General features: G+C 31.2%; 1 protein-coding gene and 1 long non-coding RNA gene across 4 annotated transcripts; one reads left to right on the forward strand and one right to left on the reverse strand.

Annotated features, from left to right (window-relative positions):
• Window positions 1-290: 290 nt before the first annotated feature.
• Window positions 291-6,316, reverse strand: LOC7478018 (G-box-binding factor 1). Of its 3 annotated transcripts, none has more exons than XM_024605564.2 (12): window positions 6,024-6,316; window positions 3,527-3,666; window positions 3,358-3,405; window positions 3,188-3,277; window positions 3,001-3,090; window positions 2,667-2,824; window positions 2,517-2,574; window positions 2,217-2,265; window positions 1,932-2,137; window positions 1,490-1,567; window positions 840-965; window positions 291-638 (listed from the first exon to the last, which is right to left on the reverse strand). In XM_024605564.2, exons 2-12 carry the CDS (start codon window positions 3,584-3,586, stop codon window positions 537-539), a joined length of 1,065 nt encoding a protein of 354 aa, XP_024461332.1. In that variant the 5' UTR covers window positions 3,587-3,666; window positions 6,024-6,316; the 3' UTR covers window positions 291-536. The 3 variants fall into 3 exon arrangements, with proteins under 3 accessions (XP_024461332.1, XP_024461331.1, XP_052310479.1); XM_024605563.2 differs by lacking the exon at window positions 6,024-6,316 and adding an exon at window positions 4,882-4,981 and having other exon boundaries at window positions 3,527-3,576; XM_052454519.1 differs by lacking the exon at window positions 6,024-6,316 and adding an exon at window positions 4,882-4,924 and having other exon boundaries at window positions 576-714; window positions 3,527-3,576.
• A 6,860-nt stretch (window positions 6,317-13,176) lies between these two features.
• LOC127905533 (uncharacterized) lies at window positions 13,177-20,026 on the forward strand. Its single transcript, XR_008059683.1, has 2 exons — window positions 13,177-13,927; window positions 19,382-20,026. It is a non-coding gene; the product is annotated as an uncharacterized LOC127905533 (long non-coding RNA).
• Window positions 20,027-20,266: the final 240 nt, after the last annotated feature.

The raw sequence follows: 20,266 nt of genomic DNA on the forward strand, positions 1-20,266 counted from the left end.
TGCAATGATGGCAAGGCAAATCTGTAACTGGACACCGCTTTATCATCTCGCTGTTTTTTCGTTTAATGAAAATATGTGATCTGAACGGTTTGATCACATCTCGCATCGGGTTGTTAAACTTTGTTTGCACAGAAAGCTGATGTCTAATAATGCACAAATTCCAGATTTCCTAAACAAACTGATTAAGCCAACATCGGATCTTGATGATTTGGAATAAAAGCAGAAGCCATTTCCACACTTTTCAGGTTTATATTACCCGAATTATATAAGCTAACATTAAGACTAAGAGGTTCCTTTTTAACCAGAGAAGTTGATTGAACTTAATAATCCAACAATGCTCATGGATTCATTAAGGTTTCTAGCTCCAGTTAAAATTTTGTAAATAAATTTCGCTATTACAAACTAGGGTTAAAGGTATGGATCAGTATGGAAAGCCAATGTTCTATGCTCGACTAATGGTAGTCATAATATACGGGAGGAATTCACGAAAATTTTCTTCCAGTTCCGGATTCCAAGTCATGACTCAGTCTTTACTGTCAACTGTCTCCCTCACCACCATGAGACTCTGGAACCGAAGCAGGGTTGCTCTGTTCAAGTTTAGCTACAACTTCTGGTCCATACAACCGAGTCAACTCCTCCTGTTATGACAGCAAACCCACATTTGTTAAATGAGTGGTGTCGTACTGATTAATTTTTAGCAAGGATTTCATTACCCTGTTTTATGATTAGGAAAACAAAATAAATATAAAGTAACAATGGCGAAGATGCTAATGTTGCACGTGCCAATCACTAAATAAATAAGAACGGGCTTCAAAAAGAGTCCAGTGACAAAAATGAACCTTAATGGAATCATTTTCGGATTTAAGCTTATTGCATTCTTCAGAGAGACTCTGCAATTCATTTCTGAGATTGCTATTGTCACTGCTCAAATTCTGTACCCTGGCTTGTAGCTCCTCGCACTCTGCCTGGTAAAGATGAAAAATCAAAGCAATAGATATAAGCATTTTAACAGGAGATTAACAACAGCAAACGTTTCCCAAAATTTACAATATGTCGAACAACAACGCAAAGAAGCTTTCCTTTTATATTAAAAGAGCGATAACAAGCGAGTTCTAATTTGGACCTTGAACTTTGAAAGGGCTCTTAAGGATCATGGGGCTTTTACACTGTAAAAAAATTCTTAAGCTGTTGAACTCTTTTTTGAGGCCAATGAAAAGGAAGTGAAATTATTTCAGGACATGTTAAGTGTACTCCTTAAGACTGTTGTCGTGAAGGTGGACTTCTATTCATAAATTTCTATTTGATTTAGAGAATCATCCTTCACTACTGAGTTTGATAAAGAAAGTTTAAGTAGCCTGTTTTACCACGAGCAATCACTCCAGATCTAAAATAAAAGAAGTGGGAGATATGGCATCTGTACTGGCACTAACAATGGTGAAGAAATAAGCAAACACTCAATGACAAGAAAAGGTACAAACCACAACAGTACCTGTTTGCGTAATCTGGACCTTCTGGCTGACTCTCTATTAGATTGTTTCCTCTTCTGTCTTTTCAATTCACGTTCATCCTGTCAGAACCCAAATCTATAATTCAGTGGAAGAAAAAGGAATCCAGATAGCCTAACAGCTGCGCGGACAAACAGAAAAAAGCCTCCTGTAAATAACACCCCCTCTTTATCATTCTCAAAAACAAATTGACCTGTACCTTGTGAGATACGAGAAGGCCACTGAGTGTATGAGTTTTTCACAAAATTTGAGATATTATAAATTTTTTTAAAAAAAAACAGAACACAGCAGAATATGAACATGAAAAAAATGAAATAGAAACCTATTGATTAGACCATACAGCAAAATTTGACTTTCAGAAACTGAATTTTACTACAGGATTAAAAAAAAGCTCAAGAATGATACAAGTAAACGCAGCGCTCATACTTGAATCCATTGTTCAGGCAATCCAGCAGGAACAACTCCAGATGTGGCACAAGATGGATTTGGTCTCATTTTTGTAGCTCCAGCAGCAGAAGATGCATTCCATAAGTCCATCCCAATGTTTAAATTAGTTGCAGGCATAGACGCCACAGGTTTCCCAGGCACAGAAGCTTGGATATTTGCTCCAGCTGAGGTACTTTGTGCATTAGCTGTGAAGAAAGTCAACATGTTAGCAAGCTATCACAGCAAACAAACAAAAACAGGTAGAGAAAAAAAAGAGAAATGTACCATCTGCAAGCATCTGGTTGAAGCTTCCCTTCTTGCTTGCACCATATTCCTGGAATATTTAGGCAGGTATTCATTAAATAAAAGATAAATCATCAAGTAAACACGCTTTCTATTGGCTAGGTTAGCATAGAAAACTGCAATTCCAAAATTATTCAGGGCATCTGGATTTCTACAGCATGAACAAACTAAATAAAACCAGTTTCTGGGATAGGTCACCTATGCTTCTACATGATATTCGTCATTCGCACTAAGCAATAACAGAACACAGAAAGCAAATAATGAGAGTGCACAGAAAAATACCTGCTGGTTAGTATTCTCGTCACTGGCATCAGATGAGCCATCACTACCACTTTCAGCACTGTTCAGTTAGCATATAGGTCAATATCACAAGAATTGAATGTATAAGCATTTCAAAGGGAAAAATCACCAATAAACTTGAGCTTAATTAACCTTTGGGAGGCACCATCATTTCCAGAACCAGAAGCTGCCTTTCCGCTCTCCCCTGCTTTGCCTCCAGAAGTTCCCTTGGTTTTTTTAGCTGAAGCACGGTCCTTTCCATTGGGGACCTTTCCTTCCATCTCTATATTTGCCTGGGCTGAATTTGGTGTCTGCAAGAGAGATGATGAATAAGAAATATCAGATGACCAAATAACAGGCAGGAATTATAGAATCCTAAGAGTGGGAAATAGTAATATTTGGCTACGGTTCTAGAAGGGAATTCACCACACACACACACACACACACAAAAGAAAATAAATCTTGTATAAGAAACACTCAATATTACCGGGGCCATGTTCGGATGAGCATACACTCCTCCTGCAGGATATAAAGCTGGGTATGGAACTGGAGTTCCGTAAGGTGGGATTAAAGGATGCTGAAAATTGTCAACAGAAAATAAAATAAAATTAAGTGGCTTCTCCTTCAGATAAGGGTAACTGACATGCTTTTCTCAAACAATAGGAGATATCCACCTGGCTTCCCCATAGATAGGGGTGAGAGGCTGGTGAAGCTACGGTTGAGGCATAAAAGGGAGGCGGGGTAGCTCCGGCACCATAATAAGCCTAAAACAGAAGCCGAGTTATGAGCATTTAATGTTATTTCTGCAGATATTTATATCAATATGAATTTTATAAACATAAACCTGCATAGAACTTGACCAATCAGGATACAAAGGTGTTGTGGGTATTTCCTGTATACACAATGAAGAGGGGTTAGTACGCTTGCCGGCATGTGAATCTTTGTGCCTGTGTTTGTACAATCGTGTGTGTGTGTGTGTGTGTGTGTGTGTCTATGCGAGAAAGAAAGGGAACCTGATTTGAAGATGTGGGCTTGGAAGGCTTAGCAGGAGTGCTTTCTTCCCCTGTCCCCATAGATCAAATTCAGTAAATACGACCAACTTCAACAATTTATATTTAGATCTAGCGTATCCTGAACAATATCTACAAAGCACCTGCCAATATCATACCAGATTACAACCCATATCAGGAATTATATGCAATTATTGTGAAATTAACTGTCATTGTCATACATGGAAGCAATGATCTTAGAGTTAAACATTAACAGAAAGCGTACAGCCAAATCCACCAATTCACTGAACTGATGTACAAAATCTTCCACATGGAGATGGTCATCAGGTTCTTACATCACAAGCAAAATATATAGCAATAGTCCCTAATGACTTGGAAATAGCCGAGGGTCCTTAGCTAAAATGCTTGTTACTAGCTTGCTACCTCTCTTGGGATAAAAATTAAAAAAAAAAAAAAAATCAGGGTTAGCCATGCAATTAAAAGATCATGCTATCAATGGCTTCCCCACATATAATGCGTTTCCGTGACATTTTGGTGAAAATAAAAAAATCTATGATTACAAAGAAAACTTTAATATATTGAATTACAAAACAACTAACAAAGCCATAAATCCCAACCACATATATATGGCCATGGTCACAAGTCTTTGTAGGCGAAGTTCCCTTTCAGATCAATTATGTCTCTTTGTCACTGTACTGACCATCTAATCCATGTCAACATTTGTAAATAACCTTCACCACCTAGTATAAAATAATACAGCCTCATAGTTATCTCATAAATTTCCTAACAATCTTGACCAGGGCTGACCTACAATATACTTTCAAAAGCAACCCTGCTCCATCCCTATTGGCTGTGAATATTTTTACCCTCCTTGTGGACAATAAGTTATCAATTTAAATTACCAACTATGATTTATCTCTCCATCCATCTATCTGCAAATCACTTTGCTTAAATCCAATACTTTAAAAAAGATATTGAAAACAACAGTGGAGAATCATTTAAAGATTCAGCCGCAGGCAAACGAAACATCATTACTGGAAATACAAGTTTATATTATGCCCATTTTCCCAATATATTAGCAAGCACTTCTTAAGCAAAAACAAAGCACTTGAAGTGTCCAAAAACAACAATCATTCACTTAAAAATGCAGGTGTGTCCCAGCTATTCTAAGCTTCACAAACATCAATGCAGATGCCATATTTGCTTATCAAATGGCCATCAGTCATTACAATATCAATCAAACTAACCCAAAATGCAATCAAACCTTCCCAAAGAAATTGCACTACAATAATCTCCAAGTCAATATTTTTTCTGAATTGCAATACTCTATGACAGGAGATAAAGGTTGCTTCCTATACCATGCCAGTTGGGAGCGGGAGCTTGCATGCTCTCAATCTGCAATTTACAAGATTGAGAATAGATCCATCCCAAATCTGGAGATTATAGGCTCTCCCAAAGCTGAAAAAATGACACACTAAATGATATTTGAAGGAGTCGGGGAAATATTTGAACTTTCATGAATTTCAAGAATGCACCAAGCACCAAAATGGAGTTGCTTATTCTTAGCTTGAATTGTAACCCCCCCCCAGCTGCAAATAGTCCAATTTGATTTGTAGCCTTTTAATTATATGCTAAAATCTGCATAAATCATCAGTGTTCTCAAGAACATCCTCCTCCTCAGCATTGTAGATCATGGTGCTCTCACTACATATCTAAAAGAAAATTAATAGTTCTGCTAGTAGAACCTCCTACAAACACATGAACAAATAGCCGGTGATTTATAATTTATTTTTTCATGTGTCATTTGTTTTTGTAGGTGATTCTTTTATGATGGCTTATTAGGAGAAAATAGCACTGTTCTATTTAGAATGATCCCGCTCTTTCATATGACCCAACTGTTATCTTGACAAGATTAAAATCCAAAGCTGGCATCTGCCCCCTAAATATACTAAAAAAAAATCCATAAATCCATTTCAGCCCTTTGTCGACAGCTTCCAGTATTCTCTCTTTCTGTCAAACCTAGTTAGTATTAGATCTTACTCTCTGATTTAAGTAAAATAAAGCTACCAGAGATAAGTTTCATTAAATAGACTAAAAGCAAGCATCCCAAACTACATGACTAGAATATACACTTATCTACACGCATGGCCTAAAATTTCAAACTCAAAGCATAAATACTCAAAGCACAAACTACAAGAAAGCATAAATAAGTACAATAAAAGAAAGCATAACAGAACTAGCTAGTTTCTAATAATAGCAACCTTAAAACTGATAAAAAAGAGAGAGACCCAATTCATGAAAACATAACCAAACTGCACAAAACAAATTCAAAGAACAAAACTTTATCATGAACAGAAAAAAAAACCATGCCCCACTAATACATCTCATAAAACAGAACTATATGTAGATCCCATAAACATGATGAATTAAACAACACAAAATAGAAGCTAGTACATGCACATGGGAGTAGTGAAATTTGTAGAGGGAGAGAGAGAGGCACCTGGTTTCGTGGCTTGAAGAGAGAGGGATGAAAAAGAGTGAGGTGGAAGTCCAAGTTGGATAACAAAAGCCTCTGTTCTAGTAAAAAGAACTTCCCTTTTTACTTTCTTCTTCTTTGTTTTCAAGATCAACGGCTGAGAGAGAGAGAGAGAGAGAGAGAGATTTAAACAGACAAAGAGACAAATAGAAGAATATGCAAAGACCCTCCCGGGCTGTTGTTTCCTAGTTTCACTTGTCTTGTGTCTCTCCCAAAAACAGGTGCAGAGGTTTGATGCTAGAATCTTTACATGTAAGTTTCTAGGATTTTTCTGTGTCTTAAAATAAACAACGGCGATAGAAATTTGGGTGATGATGTGGGGTTTAATGTTACGTTTGATCCCTCAACTATATTTTAGTTTTTTATTTGATCCTTAACTGTCTTTTATCTCAAACCATTCCTCTAATTTCTATTTCTTTGACTTATATTTTGGTCCAAAAAGACAAAACACGGCTCAACTTACATGATATAATTGGCTAAATCTTCTCTAAATTGTAATTTTTTTATCTCGCTTCTCTCAAAGTGTGATATAAAATAGTTAAATTACAAGATTGTGTTGGTTTCCAATAGCTTTTATGTTAGTGATGAATTAAACTGAATAATATATTTAGTTTTTAAAATAATTGAATTTTATTTCGCAAGACCCACTATAAATTAAGTTTAAAACACAAGTATAGTAGTTTCTACATGTTTTTTAACTGAGTTTTGTAAATATTTCCGATAAGAAAGTCAAAAAAAATTATTCAAACATTTTACACATGTTTTTTAGTATACATAAACTACAACTATAGTTTTTACTAAACACGTATTTAAATTTAATTAACTACAACTAAAAATACTTTTTTAAAATTTATTTTTTTAAAATCACAACCATAAAAACTACCTAAAAACAAACACACCCTAAATTTTAAGAGTTAGAGACATCATTCCTTTTTAGATTTTTATTTCTATAATTACCGATCTTTTTGTCAATTGTTTATTATTTTCTATGAAGGGCAGCAAAATCTAATGGTATATGATGTATTACTGTAGCTAACTTTAGTAAGAGAGCCGGAGTAGTGCATGATAAAGAGTTGAGGGACCAAAACGTATCATTTACCGGATGATGTGGTTGGGGGGCGGTGACGAATAGGAGAGAAGCGTGAAGGGCGAGTGAGGTTAGGGTTTTAAGGGGGTGACACGTGCGAGAAAAAGGAATCCAGCTGTCCAGGTTTTGCTGGATTAGGTGTTTTTATTTATGATGGATGGAATTGGCTATGTATGACTCATCATTGACAGATACATTCTCTCTTATGGATAAGGTTAATAAATTCATTTACCTTGCCAAGTGGAAAACCATTGCTAACTACCATTAACCACTTTAATCCCATAAATCAACAACAGATAAAATACAACATTAACAATAACATGATGATGTAATGGTTATAAAACCTAGATTGATCGGTCAATATAAAATCTGAACTGGTTTAGATTGAAAAATATAAAAAAAAATAATTAACTTGATTTGATTTAATAAAAAAAAAATTGAGTATGATTGACTTTGTTTTATTTGGTAAAAAAACTCGTTGATCTTTTTTTAGTTAAATTTACGTCATTTTGATGCTTTAATTAAAAAAAATAGATTAACCTAGTTTAATCTTTCCTGTCCAAGCCCTAAATATTGTCTTGATTGGATTTAATAGCTTCTAAATGCTGTCTTGATTGGATTTAATCTTTCCAGTCTAAGCCCAAGTCGACTCTTGATTGGATTTAATAGCTCTAAATGTTGTTTTGATTTTTTTTTCTAACTCTACATATCATAATTATTAAAGTAATCCTAACTGGTGGATTAATTCAGATCTTACCGACCTGGCTTCTATTTTGATCAAGGTTTTTAAAAAAATTAACTTAAAATTAACTTGGTTGGATTTATCAAAACCTAATTTAACTAACCTTCAAAACTATGTCAAACCGATTTTTATTTATGGGAAGAATTACTTGTAGCCAATGACTCTCAAATATCACCACATGAGGCTTTAAATTAGATAAAGACTCGAGAGGTTGCGATTTTATTCACAAGAAGTGGTTTTTTAGGATTGAGAATAGATCCATTGCTAAAATTTTAATATAAACACTAAAATATATTCATATTTATATTATTTTCTAAATTTTAATTATTGGATTTTGTTGATATATTTTAAATTCCTTTTAGAGTTTCGATAGTTCAAATAGGATTGAAAATGTAATGAAATAAAAAAATTATAAGCACTAAAATATCATATAATTCCTAAAATATAGGTTAATCCTATTTTTCTTATATATTCATATTCATATTATTTTTTAGATTTTCATTATTGGCTTCTGTTGATACATTTTAAAGTCTTTTTAGGGTTTCGATAGTCAAAAAAAAGTTTAAAGAATGGTTTAAAAAGTTTGATTTATATAATAAAAAAATGGATAAACTTTTTTTTAAAAAAATCATATTAATATCATAATAAACATGGACGGGCTGGTCCTCAGCTTCTAGTTGGTGGGCCTGGCACCGAATAAATGGGGAATTGTGATGGGCATCCGGGCCTCTGGAGACAAGGCTAAGGACAATCTCAAATATATAGAGATAGTTGTCTTCTCCTACAAATTGCTTTTCATGTCACAGTCAGTTAATTACTTTTTAATTACGTCTGGCAGTGCTTTTGAGCTGCATTTAAAAGTGTATTTCAGCTAAAAACAAAAAACATCAAAATCATATATATATATATATATATATATATATATATATATATATATATATATATAAGGATATTAGATTTGGGGGGTCAAATTTTTTTAAAAAATAACTTTCAGTTAGCCTTGCTATTTCAGTGCTAAAATTTATAATTATTTAGGGGGAGGAAGATTTGTGGGGATATATATCCTATTAATCTTTGTTGTGATTATACGTTTATATAGATTAATGTATAATTAATTTTTAATTAATCTAAAAAGTAATGAATTATTTTTTTTAGATTAACAAGGGTGTTCGGCCCAGTTTGTGCGCATATCGACTAATCTTATGGGCGAGGGCGGAGCCAGAAATTTGTCTTGCCCTGGACTATCAAGCAGATATACATAAATTATTTTTTAAGATTAATTATTAACTTATATATATAAATTTGTCAAGTTAACAATAAAGTTTTAATTTGAATTTAAAGGATATAAAATTAAAAATAATTAAAAATAAATTATACTATCGAAGTTGTACCCTTCCATGTTTTGTGGAATAAAATTCATTTATGATCGAATCCGAATCAATATCTTCAACAAGCTCTCGTTCAATGTAAATCATCGTAAAATATACTAAAAACTCATCTTCCATTTAATTGCGAAACATAGTTTTAACATGTTTTATTGCTGAAAATGCTCGCTTTGTAGTGACAATGAAAATAGACAAAGTCAAAATAAGATAAATCAACTTGTCAATCAAATATAGTGCTGTGAGTTATTTATTTCAACTAATCCTCGATATAATTCATAAATGGTAGACATATTCTAAACGCTCTTATGATGAATCACATCAATCTAATAATGCTTTGTCTGAGATCTCAAATAATATATCTCTTGTTCATTGAAATTTTCAGGATAAAATTTCTTAGCAATCTAGCAAATAGCATCAACTTTAAATGATTTAAAATTATCCTTAAGTTCTAAAGCAGAGCTAAGTACAAGGAGTTTTACTGTCCCATCACTGAATCTAGAATTTAATTATTCCAACTAAAAATCTATTGTTAAATTAAATATATCATAATGATAATGTTGGTAAACTGTCACTGATTTTTGTTATTGACATAAATGACTTGTAGTCTTTTTATACGAAACATTCATATGTGGTATGTCAATCTCATGTTGTGTGCAAACAGATTGCACATATATAAGGAGAAAATCAAATCTGGCATCTCTCAAAGTTCGAAGCAATGCTTTATTAGTTGGTAAAAAATAAGATATAATTAAATTAATTTTCAAGTTCACAAATAGGAGTTCTTTATTTTTTTAAAGAAGACAATATTTTTTTTATCTAATAAAAGATAGATTATTCATATCTAAAAAGATATTTGGACATTATATTGATAATTAAAAACAAAAACAGTCATCATTGGCGAGCAATTAAAAGGTTGATTGATAAAAATTTTCATACCTTCATTAAAAAAATTGAAAGACAATAAAAATAAAAATAAAAATAACATATAATAAAAATAATTATACTACAATAAACTCTGGAATAATTTAAGGGATGTTAAAGTTTATTTTTCAATAATTTCTTGTCTAATAATTTAATAAAAAATATGCAATATATCTAAAACCAATTAACATATATATCATAAACACTTAATCAATTTAAGTAAAAATAATTAATAGCAGTTGTATAGAGAATTTTTCACTTGAAATTGGCGATGAAAAAAATTCTCTATCAGTTTCTTTTCAAATTTCACCTCAATTTCCAGCACCTAACCCTCCCGACGTCCAAAACCCCATCCTACCAGTACAAGCGTGATTTATTTTTTTACCTGGGCTACAGCCCACCTCAGCCTTGTATATCCCTTCGCCCCTGCTTACGGGCCCTGAAGTTAACGACCATGTAAACCTTCAGTGACCATGAGGTTTGTGAGACTCGAACTGGTGATTTCTGGAGAGCAAATTCAATATCTGACTAATTATTTGGTTGCTCAGGCAAATCTCTTGATGATAGAAACCTTTTTGTTTAGTACCGTGCATGATTGGTGGTGTTATGCATTTCTTCGCTTCCATGTGTTTTTTCTAACATGGATTAATAAATTGTTTGCTTATTTCACATTCTAATTTTGGTATATCAACATAAAGTTTTTTTGGTTAATAATAGCACATGCTATGTCGAGTTTGTGAATCTGTGATGCAAAAACATGATCAATTTATTTATTCTGCTTTCAAATAATTCACTTAACTATTCCAAGGATGTACACAATCACGTTATGAAAATGATATGATATAACTCAATTAAAATCCTTAGAGGTGGGGATTTCAAAGTCATTTTTGGTGTATTTCATTTTGAACTCTTTTCCTAAAAAATATGATTCATTTAATATTTATTACAACAAACATAAAAAAAATAATCAATTAATGAATTACTTACATTTTATATTCAAGAAGAAGGAAGATTGAGACTTGAGAAACCTGAAAATACTAGAATTGTTTCTCAAGCAGAGAAATGGCAAAAATAGCAAAACTACTTTTAAAGTGAAAAAACATGGACATGTATCAATAAACAAATATGATAATATTAGTAAATGTTTCTTTATAAGAGAAGGGACATGTTAATATTAATATATTAATATTTTTTATTAAAAAAAATTTACCGAAATTTCAGCAGAATTTTCCTATACTTAGAACATCCCAAATTATCGACAATATCTTGTTTAATATTATATAGTTTTCAATCTTTAATCCAATATCCAGGATTAATCAACCATCACAACTATTCCTCAGGAATAATTTTCTCAACAATATGATAAGACAATTTATACCACATTATAATTACATCAAGCATGATTTCACAACAATAAAATAAAGCAATTTATAATACATTAAAAGAGTTAAATAACTAATATCAATCCAAAATAGTTAAGTAATAGAGAATGATCACTCATATTTTTACATGATTTAAGTTCAAGTATTATGGTTTACATATTTTTATCTAAAACTCATTACAAACCCAAAAGAGCAAAACAAATCTAGTCCATAAGGGCATAGATAGATAATAATGGATCTACTCCGGTTAGGAAGATAAAGGCCCTGAAAGAAAACATAGCAATCAATATATAAACTATTTATATTTTATGTTCTTTCTCAACTCAATTTATTATATCCAAATAATACATGACTACAATTAATATGTTTTCAGCATATCTTTAGCATAATCCTTTTATTTTTATTTTTCTTGGGTTCTTTGTAAAGCTATGTCATTATCATCTCTTTTATCTTTATACCGTAATTGTCGATATCATACGCCTTTATATTATTGGTCACCCTAACCTGGGTTGACCAATCATTGCCGATATCAATTCTAATATTGTTATCATTAGCCATAAACACCTAGATGACTAACCAGGAGGATGCTAGTATCATTTCTCTATTTATCATTAACCGTCACAACCTTGGACAACTAATCAAAATTAAGTGATGTCGATGTCAATGCTATTACATTGACATCATTAGCCCCTTCTTTACCTGAGACAACTAATCAAGTAATAGTTTTTCCCAGCACCAACACAAACTCATTGGTGTCATTAGCCCCTAATACCTGGGAATCTCAATGCATCCGTATTGATATCATTGGCTTTATAATTTTGGAATAGCTAATCAAATTTAAACACATGCTGATGTCAATGTAATTTCATTGACATCATTAGCCCTCATTATCAGGGACGACTAATCAAATCCACTTTTCTTCCATTCCATTTTTTTATTAGTCTTTCACACTTTATACATAATTTGTACATATAATGAGCTATCAATTTAACACTACAAATTATTTGTAAGTAAAATTAATAAGGTGTATACACCTATCTGTCAATAGTGACATGTCTGCTCCTGTTTCATACTGAGATCTAGCTTCAGTAATATCTCTTGTTAACACATGACCAATGTATTACTAATTTTTTTAATAGCTTAGTAAACTTAACTAAATTCGCACATAATCAATACTTAATGTCATAACCCAATTTTTGACTCCTTCTATTTTTGTGTGAAATTTTTGTGTGAAATGATAAAAATGAATGGATAAAAATATATTTGAGAATGGGGTTAAGACAACACAAAATTTGAAGTTTGAGGATGAAATTATTAAATTTGAGAGTCAATTAGTCAGAAATTGAAGAATTAATAAGTTTGAGAATTTAATTAAAATTTGGATTATTTTAATTAATGAATTCAAGAGCTTAATTGAAGAATTAATGAGTTTGATGACTTAATTAAACTTTGATTTAATTAATTAAAGAAATCAGGGATTTAATTGAAGAAATAACAAAGTTTGGAGCTAATTCAAGGAAAAATTGCTAGAAAATTAAAGTCCAGGGACCAAATTGAATAGTCCAGAAACCCAGGATTGTTGTGTAAATGGCACTATAACTCAGGGATTCAAATTGAATTTAATCCAAGGGCACAATTAGAAATTAATTATTACTGATTAAGATCCCAATTGTTGAGTTTAAAACGTTTAGGGGCCAAAGTGAAAAATAGCCATTCCCAAGGACACAAACGGCGCCGTTTGGAAGCACTGTTCATCATCCCTCTCGTTTCGCACGGAGAAAGCCGATTCAACAGGAAATCTGCAGCAAATCGTGGACCACGTCTCCTGCCCACGATCCCGTTCGTGATTTGAATAACAGTCCTGCAAAGACAGGACTGGTTTTGAAGCTCTCGAGCTCTATAAAAAGGAGAGCTGAACCGGGGAAGAGGGGGAACCAAAAAAAAAAGGGAGAGGCAGAGAACGAAACAGGGAGAAAAACACGAAAAAAAGAGAGCCAAGGAGAGAGGCAGGAGACTATACAGAGGGAAAGGAAGGAGAACCAGAGAAAAAAAAAACAGAAAAGCAGAGCACGAACCAAACAGAGAAAAACACAGAAAAAGGAAAGAAAGAGGAAAACAGGCGGAGAACAACGAAAAACAGAGGAGGAAACCAGACGAAAAACTCAGGGGAAGACAGGGGCAGGTTGAAGCAGAGGAAAGGGAAGGCAAAATTCCTTCACAACTTCGGCAGCCGCAAACAACAAACGAAAACCGGAGGGAGCACAGGAGATCGATCAAATACCAGAAGCACGGGAACCAACCATTCGCAGAATCACAAGAACAAAGAAGGAGAAAAACGTGCAGTAGACCAGGTAAGCAATCTGTTCTTCTTGCAATATTTTGTTTAATTTGCATTTGCACTGTGCAAGTGAATTTTAATTCACTTGCACAGTGTAGAAACACGCGTGGATTAGCACGCGTGTTGCTTTGCCCAGCCCGGGCCAGTGACCGGGCCGGGCAGGCTGGGTCCAGCCCAAAAAAAATAGAAAGTGTAGAAATAAAAATTTTGCATGTCTTAGAAAAAAAATGTATTTTTATTAATTTATTTAATGATATCAGGATGAAGAATAAAAAAAATACTGATTTTTTCTTAGTTACGAATTTTTAGCAACGCCAGAGTTGGAATCATTCGTGGGAGAATTCTTACCAACACTAGAGTTGGAAGTATTCGAGATCAAATATTCATTGACGCTAGAGTCAGGAATATTACGATTAAACCATCATTTTTTTAAATAAAAAATAAAAAAATATACTCATGCATCAATTTAAATTTATTTCATGAGTTTATTCATTGACGTTAGAATTAAGAATATCATACATTGTTTTTTACCAGCGTTAGATTTAGAAGTATCAGTAATTAAATATTCACTGACACCAGGGTCAGGAATATTACTAGTGAATTGTCATAACACAAATCAACAATTTTTAGCAATTTAAGACTAAAACAACAATGCAGCTTACCTCAGGTAGGGTGCGCTAGGGGTGCTAATACATTCCCTAGCCTCAACCAGTCTCGTACCATAGAATCTCTGTTGACCGGTCCTAGTGACCATAATATTAGGTGACAACTCCTTAAAATAAGACATTTTCCCTAAAAGAACTAAATGTTAGACATCTATTCTTTTTCCATAATCAAAATTATTTTTAAGACCGCCGCGATGTCGGGTGTGACACTTAATTTAACACAACACCCTCATTCTATCTACACAAGCACTTTCCTTTAGTTACCTATGATGTCCCATTATATCATTTAAGTCCTTTATTTCTTTTTCTTTTTTTACACACAGAAGACAACAACTTCATCCCCAAACCACATCCAAATATTTCTATATCTCCCCCCTTCGTAGGCTGAAACCTCCTTCAATAAGGGTCATGACATTTTTTTAAATTTTTGAGAAAATTAATCCTTATATACTCTTAAACATTTTACTAATACATATTAACAAGATATTCTAATGAATTTCATTCAAAAATTCTATTCCTCGTATTATTTATAAACCCGTATATAAGGGAAGGTGCAAAATTTCTTCTAATCCCCTATAATTAATACCTTACCCACTATTTTTTCATGCCAGCATTCACCAATAAGCATTAATGACATCACTTAAACCATACAATATACAAAAACCCTAAATGCCATAATACATACTACACTACTTCAAGCTCAATCCGTGGCAAAACCATAATCCATAAAGTTAAACATAGTTCTATTATGAGAGTTTTTAATTGAGAACTAGAAAGATGATGTTCGAGTTTAAAATAAATTAAAAACTACATGAATTAATAAATCATAAGAAATTGTTAGCACTAATTATAGACTAAAGCAAAAAATTGATATTTCTTGTAAATAGTAAAAGATAGATGCACATGTAAATATTTGACTTTGTGTTGTGGGCCACCTTTTCAAATTCTTATTTAATTATATCACAATTAAAATAGATATTCATAAGAAAAAAAAATTAAATTCTAGAGGAAAAAAATGTATTTTTTTAGTCTAAATTCTTATTTCTTATTCATGTATTTGTTTTTCACAAAAACATATTGTTTTTCTATAAGTAGTATGTTTTATTAAATAAAAATTAGAGTCAATGATAATCTATATTAAAAAAAATTCTAATGATTTGAGATAAGGAGGAAAAAACTGTCTTTTTAATCAAAACTGCCTTTGCTTCTTCTTCTTTTCCAACAAAAACATGTTTTTTTTTATCAGAAGTATTTTTTTTAAAAATAAATATCATAATTTTAAAATAAAATCTCAATTAAAAAAAATATGAATCGATATTTTTACATTAATAAAAAAAAAATATGACTAATAAATTTAAGAAATATTAAATAAAAAATAACAAAATAAATATTTTATTTGTATTGAATATTTATGAGAAAAGTTTTAAAAATTATGCATACTAAGTTCATGTATAATTACTCAGAAAGTAACTGTTGATTTTATCATAAAAAAACTCTATTATTATTTAAAAATTATTTAAAAATTATTTAAATATCATTTTAATAAATTTATTTAAAAAAGATCTTATAATAAAATTAAAAAAAATAAAATTAAAAAATTAAAGGGCATTTTAAAAAATGACTTTGCTTTCTAGAGCTAGAAGGATGGGTTTTGATGCAAAATAAAACGCATATGTGAGCTTGGGTTTGGAATGCCTAGCTCATATGCATATATTTTTAAAGAGCGAACGCTGTATTAATATTTTTTTAATGGAATAGACAATGCATCATTCACTTGCAAAAATTTTCGATCAATTAAGTTGCTTTAATGACCTCTAAAATCTCATTCCTAACAAAAAAAAAATATTTTTTAAATGATCTAAAAACACAATTTGAAATCAAATAAAAAAATGTTGAGCCCTAATCTATTTTTTTTTGTAACACCTTAATTTTTCCTAGAATAACACATGCTTAAATTTTATAATTACCAGGGAAATTTTATTTTTTAATTTATATATACTCTACTGAAATTTTAATAAAAAATTCCTTTATAAATAAGACATTTTAAATTATCAACTTATCAAATCAACATTTTTATAAAAATTCCAAACCACGATACAATCTTTCAGATCATCACCATATCAATCATTTATTAATTAAATCCAAGTTAGTCAATATCACATTCAAATAATTATGACACATTAATTATATATTAATAAGAATTAACACAATATTTTGGCATGCATGAACAATAAGTAAATATAATAGACAATTTAAATTTACAAGTCTACAACCAAAGGTTAAGGAAACATATTTCATATGTGTAAACAACATTATATTACAAGCCAAAATGAATAACAATATATCTAGTCTATTAAATCAAAACTGATAAAGAAATATATTCCAAACGAGTATCAGATGGTCCTAAAAAAACAATAAACTAATACAGATAAATAACAAAATTTAATTAATACTAATTTATCAGACACAAATAACTATATTCTATTTTTCTTTAACCCATGTTTATTTTGATACTTAAAATCTTTTATCCCATTTTTAATCATCATTCTTTTATCTTTTATTTTAATTTATTTACATTAAACTTCATGTTATCCTTATCTTTCCATAATCCGGGCTAACTAATCAATACCAATATCAAAACCAAATTGTAATCATTACCTTTCATCCTAATGGTTGGCTAATCAAATTTTATAATGCATGCCGAAGTAAATGAACTTATTTATATATATTTTTAATTTTTTTCAGGTAATATTTCAAAGATTTTATCTGTTATTTATACCGAATTTAAGTTAGGCTATTTTAAATTTTATTAAATTATATCCTGATACCTTTCATTTATCATGGATCACTTCCATTTAATTTTTATTCATGTTTTTGTATTTTTTATTTTTCAGTCATTTTTCATATTCTTTTTTTTTTAAATCGGCACACAATTGTTTTATTTTAAATCCTCAAAATCTATTATCATTCTCCTAATGTAAATATCCAATCTACTTACTTAACATAACTTTACTTCACTATGTATAGATCTTATCCAGGGTATACATCCGATCTCGGTCTACTTTTAAAATAACATACATGAAGTTTTAAATCTTTGAGAGCTCATTTTAATCTATTCAATATCTCCATATTTATTTTCTAATCAACTCATTTTATTCTCGGGTTAAAACTTGAATTTTTATTAATATAAATATGAAAAAAATAAAATTTAAGGGATCAAATTAAATCTTTCTACGTTTTTTCAGTGTTGCAAGTGGAAAAGGCTATAAAACAAATGAAGTTTAACAATTGAAATGTAAAATTAAAAAGAGTATAAGGACCAAATATGCAAAAGATAAAATTTAAGGGATCAAAAATTAAACCTTTCTACATCTTTTTTTGTAAGTGGAAAAGGCTCCCTTTTTTTCTTATATTAATCTTGTTCCTTGGCAGTGGCGAAGACAGAGGGGCTGGCAGGGCCCCAATCCCTGCAAGAAAATTGTTTTTCAAGCCCTTCCCTTAACAATATTTATATTTTTAGCCTAAACAGTAAAACAATTGAAATCTTGCTTCCTCTTAATTTTATTTTCTGGCTCCACCCATGTTCCTTGGTCTTTTAGTGTTTTTTAACAATAGTTTAAAATTATATTTAGTAAAATTCTTCTTTAATTTAATGTCAAATTAAATATTTGATAACATTCCGATGGATACGTGAGGACATGCAAAATCAAAATAGATCCCAAACACAAAATAATACCAACATAATTTACAATAATAAAATTGAAATGAAATAAAAATCAATGACCATAGAGTAAAATAAATTCAAGGAACTAAAACAGTTATGAGCAGTGGCTTGCAATGAGAGGATGATACAGTGAATAACTCATGCCTTTTAATTATATTATACAATTAGAACAAAAAATTAAATCAATAAAAACAAATTATATGTTATTTAATTGTCTTTTGCCTAGAAAGTTTGTCATGATGTTATTTGATAACTATTGAATTATTGATCGAAGATACTTAAAGGTTTATATAGAAAAAAAATAAAAAACTTATTAAAGTTGAAATTATTGTTCTTTCTCTGATGCTTTTCTTTCAGAGGTGAGTTTCTGCGGGCAACTATTTTTGATCTAATTTATGCATATAAAAATTGAATTCGATTTTACGATCCGGTTAAAAATAGGCTGTAATTACTTATATCTCTTGGATGCACACAATAAAGATTCTATCTATTTTATATTTATTTATTCTCTATGACTGTAAGCCCAGCAATATATTATTGGCATTGCCCTTTTTTCTTAATTCTGTTAATTTAATTTATTATGATTTTTTTTTATTTTAGGTTTTAATAATAACATAGACTTTGAGTTTTTTACCAAGTAGATGTCAAATAATACTCTGCAATAGTAAACATTTAAAATATTTAGCTAGCTTGAATAATATAAAAACATTATATTAAAAAAAATATAACTTAATTTTTTCGAATTATATGGCCTCTAACATATGTAGGGATAAAGATAAAACAAGCATGCATGTCAGAGAATAATATAAATAATATCATGAGATCTAATCTATCAACTTAAATTATGGATTGAGATGATTCTTTGACATGGTATCAGAGACTTGATGATCAAGCGGTCACGAGTTTAAAACTTATCATCCCTATTTGTTTAATAAAAATTAAACATAAAATAATATGAGTTTGTGCAAGTTTCAAGTTTAAAAAATTTTAATTTAAGAAAATATATTAAAAGATAATATAAATTATATCTTAAAACTTAAACTTAATTGAATTTTTTATTTTTTTTTTAATGAAACAGGCAATGCTTCCTTTAAGCTTGTTCGTCTTTGCAACGCCATTTTCCTTGCGCTCGAGAGCATGGACCACCGTGAAATAAGTACACCACTCGTGAACACCAAGCACTAAAAGGTGCCACACCGTTGTCTTTGGATCCAGGACACCTGAGAGAGCACTCTGGAGAACCCCTTTTAAGGCTGCGAGAATCCATGCCAACGCTACACAAAGCCAACATCTGAAGCCAACACGTGTTAAATAAACTCATTTACAGTATTAAAGATCGTCGAGGGAAGAGGTGCACTGATTAAAGTCATTAGGAACAAAACAAATTAATTAGTGTGGTCGCCATGTGCTAAAGCTAGCCAAGCCAATTCACCTAAGACAGCTTGGAATCTGTAAAAAAGAGTGTTAATCAGGAGAAAATGGTCTCCCATAAAAGAGAGAAAAACGATACAAAGGCATGGACCATGGAATGACACATACCCACTTGTCCACCATCCAAGTTTCGTACGTTTTATGATAATTAAACATTAAATATGTGGTATAGATTAAGGCGTTAATGAGGTTTAGAATCTTTGATTATAATTTAAACCCTAAAGAAGATACAAACTTAGCTGTTGGCGAGATTTCTTGCTTTAGGGTGCGGGGAATAATCCAACTTTATGTCTGTGTATTTGTGTTATTGCAAGTACTTTATTTGGTGCCTGTGTGATATATATAAATGTGGACAATAGCTTTAGTGAAAGTGACAAGCTAGCTAGCTAGCCAGGGTGGTTTGCTCTCCAATAAAAAAAAAAAGACTCTCTATCCATCTCGTGGATTTCTTTTCAAGTATTTGACCATACCATCCTTTTCACCGTCGGGCAATATGTGGGTTAGGTCGAGACATTTTTCTCTGCTCTCACTA

This window comes from Populus trichocarpa, chromosome 7 (assembly GCF_000002775.5).
Source record: "Populus trichocarpa isolate Nisqually-1 chromosome 7, P.trichocarpa_v4.1, whole genome shotgun sequence".
NCBI classification, from domain to species: Eukaryota; Viridiplantae; Streptophyta; class Magnoliopsida; order Malpighiales; family Salicaceae; genus Populus; species Populus trichocarpa.

What these genes read in the sequence shown, in the direction of transcription:
- LOC7478018 (XM_024605563.2), bottom strand. Translation starts at nt 4,909, where the DNA reads ATGCAAGCTCCCGCTCCCAACTGGCATG. An exon ending in GGTCCAGATTACGCAAACAG is followed by an intron (nt 966 to 1,489) that starts GTACTGTTGTGG and finishes CATCTTTACCAG; the next exon opens with GCAGAGTGCGAGGAGCTACA. An exon ending in CCGAAAATGATTCCATTAAG is followed by an intron (nt 639 to 839) that starts GTTCATTTTTGT and finishes CTGTCATAACAG; the next exon opens with GAGGAGTTGACTCGGTTGTA.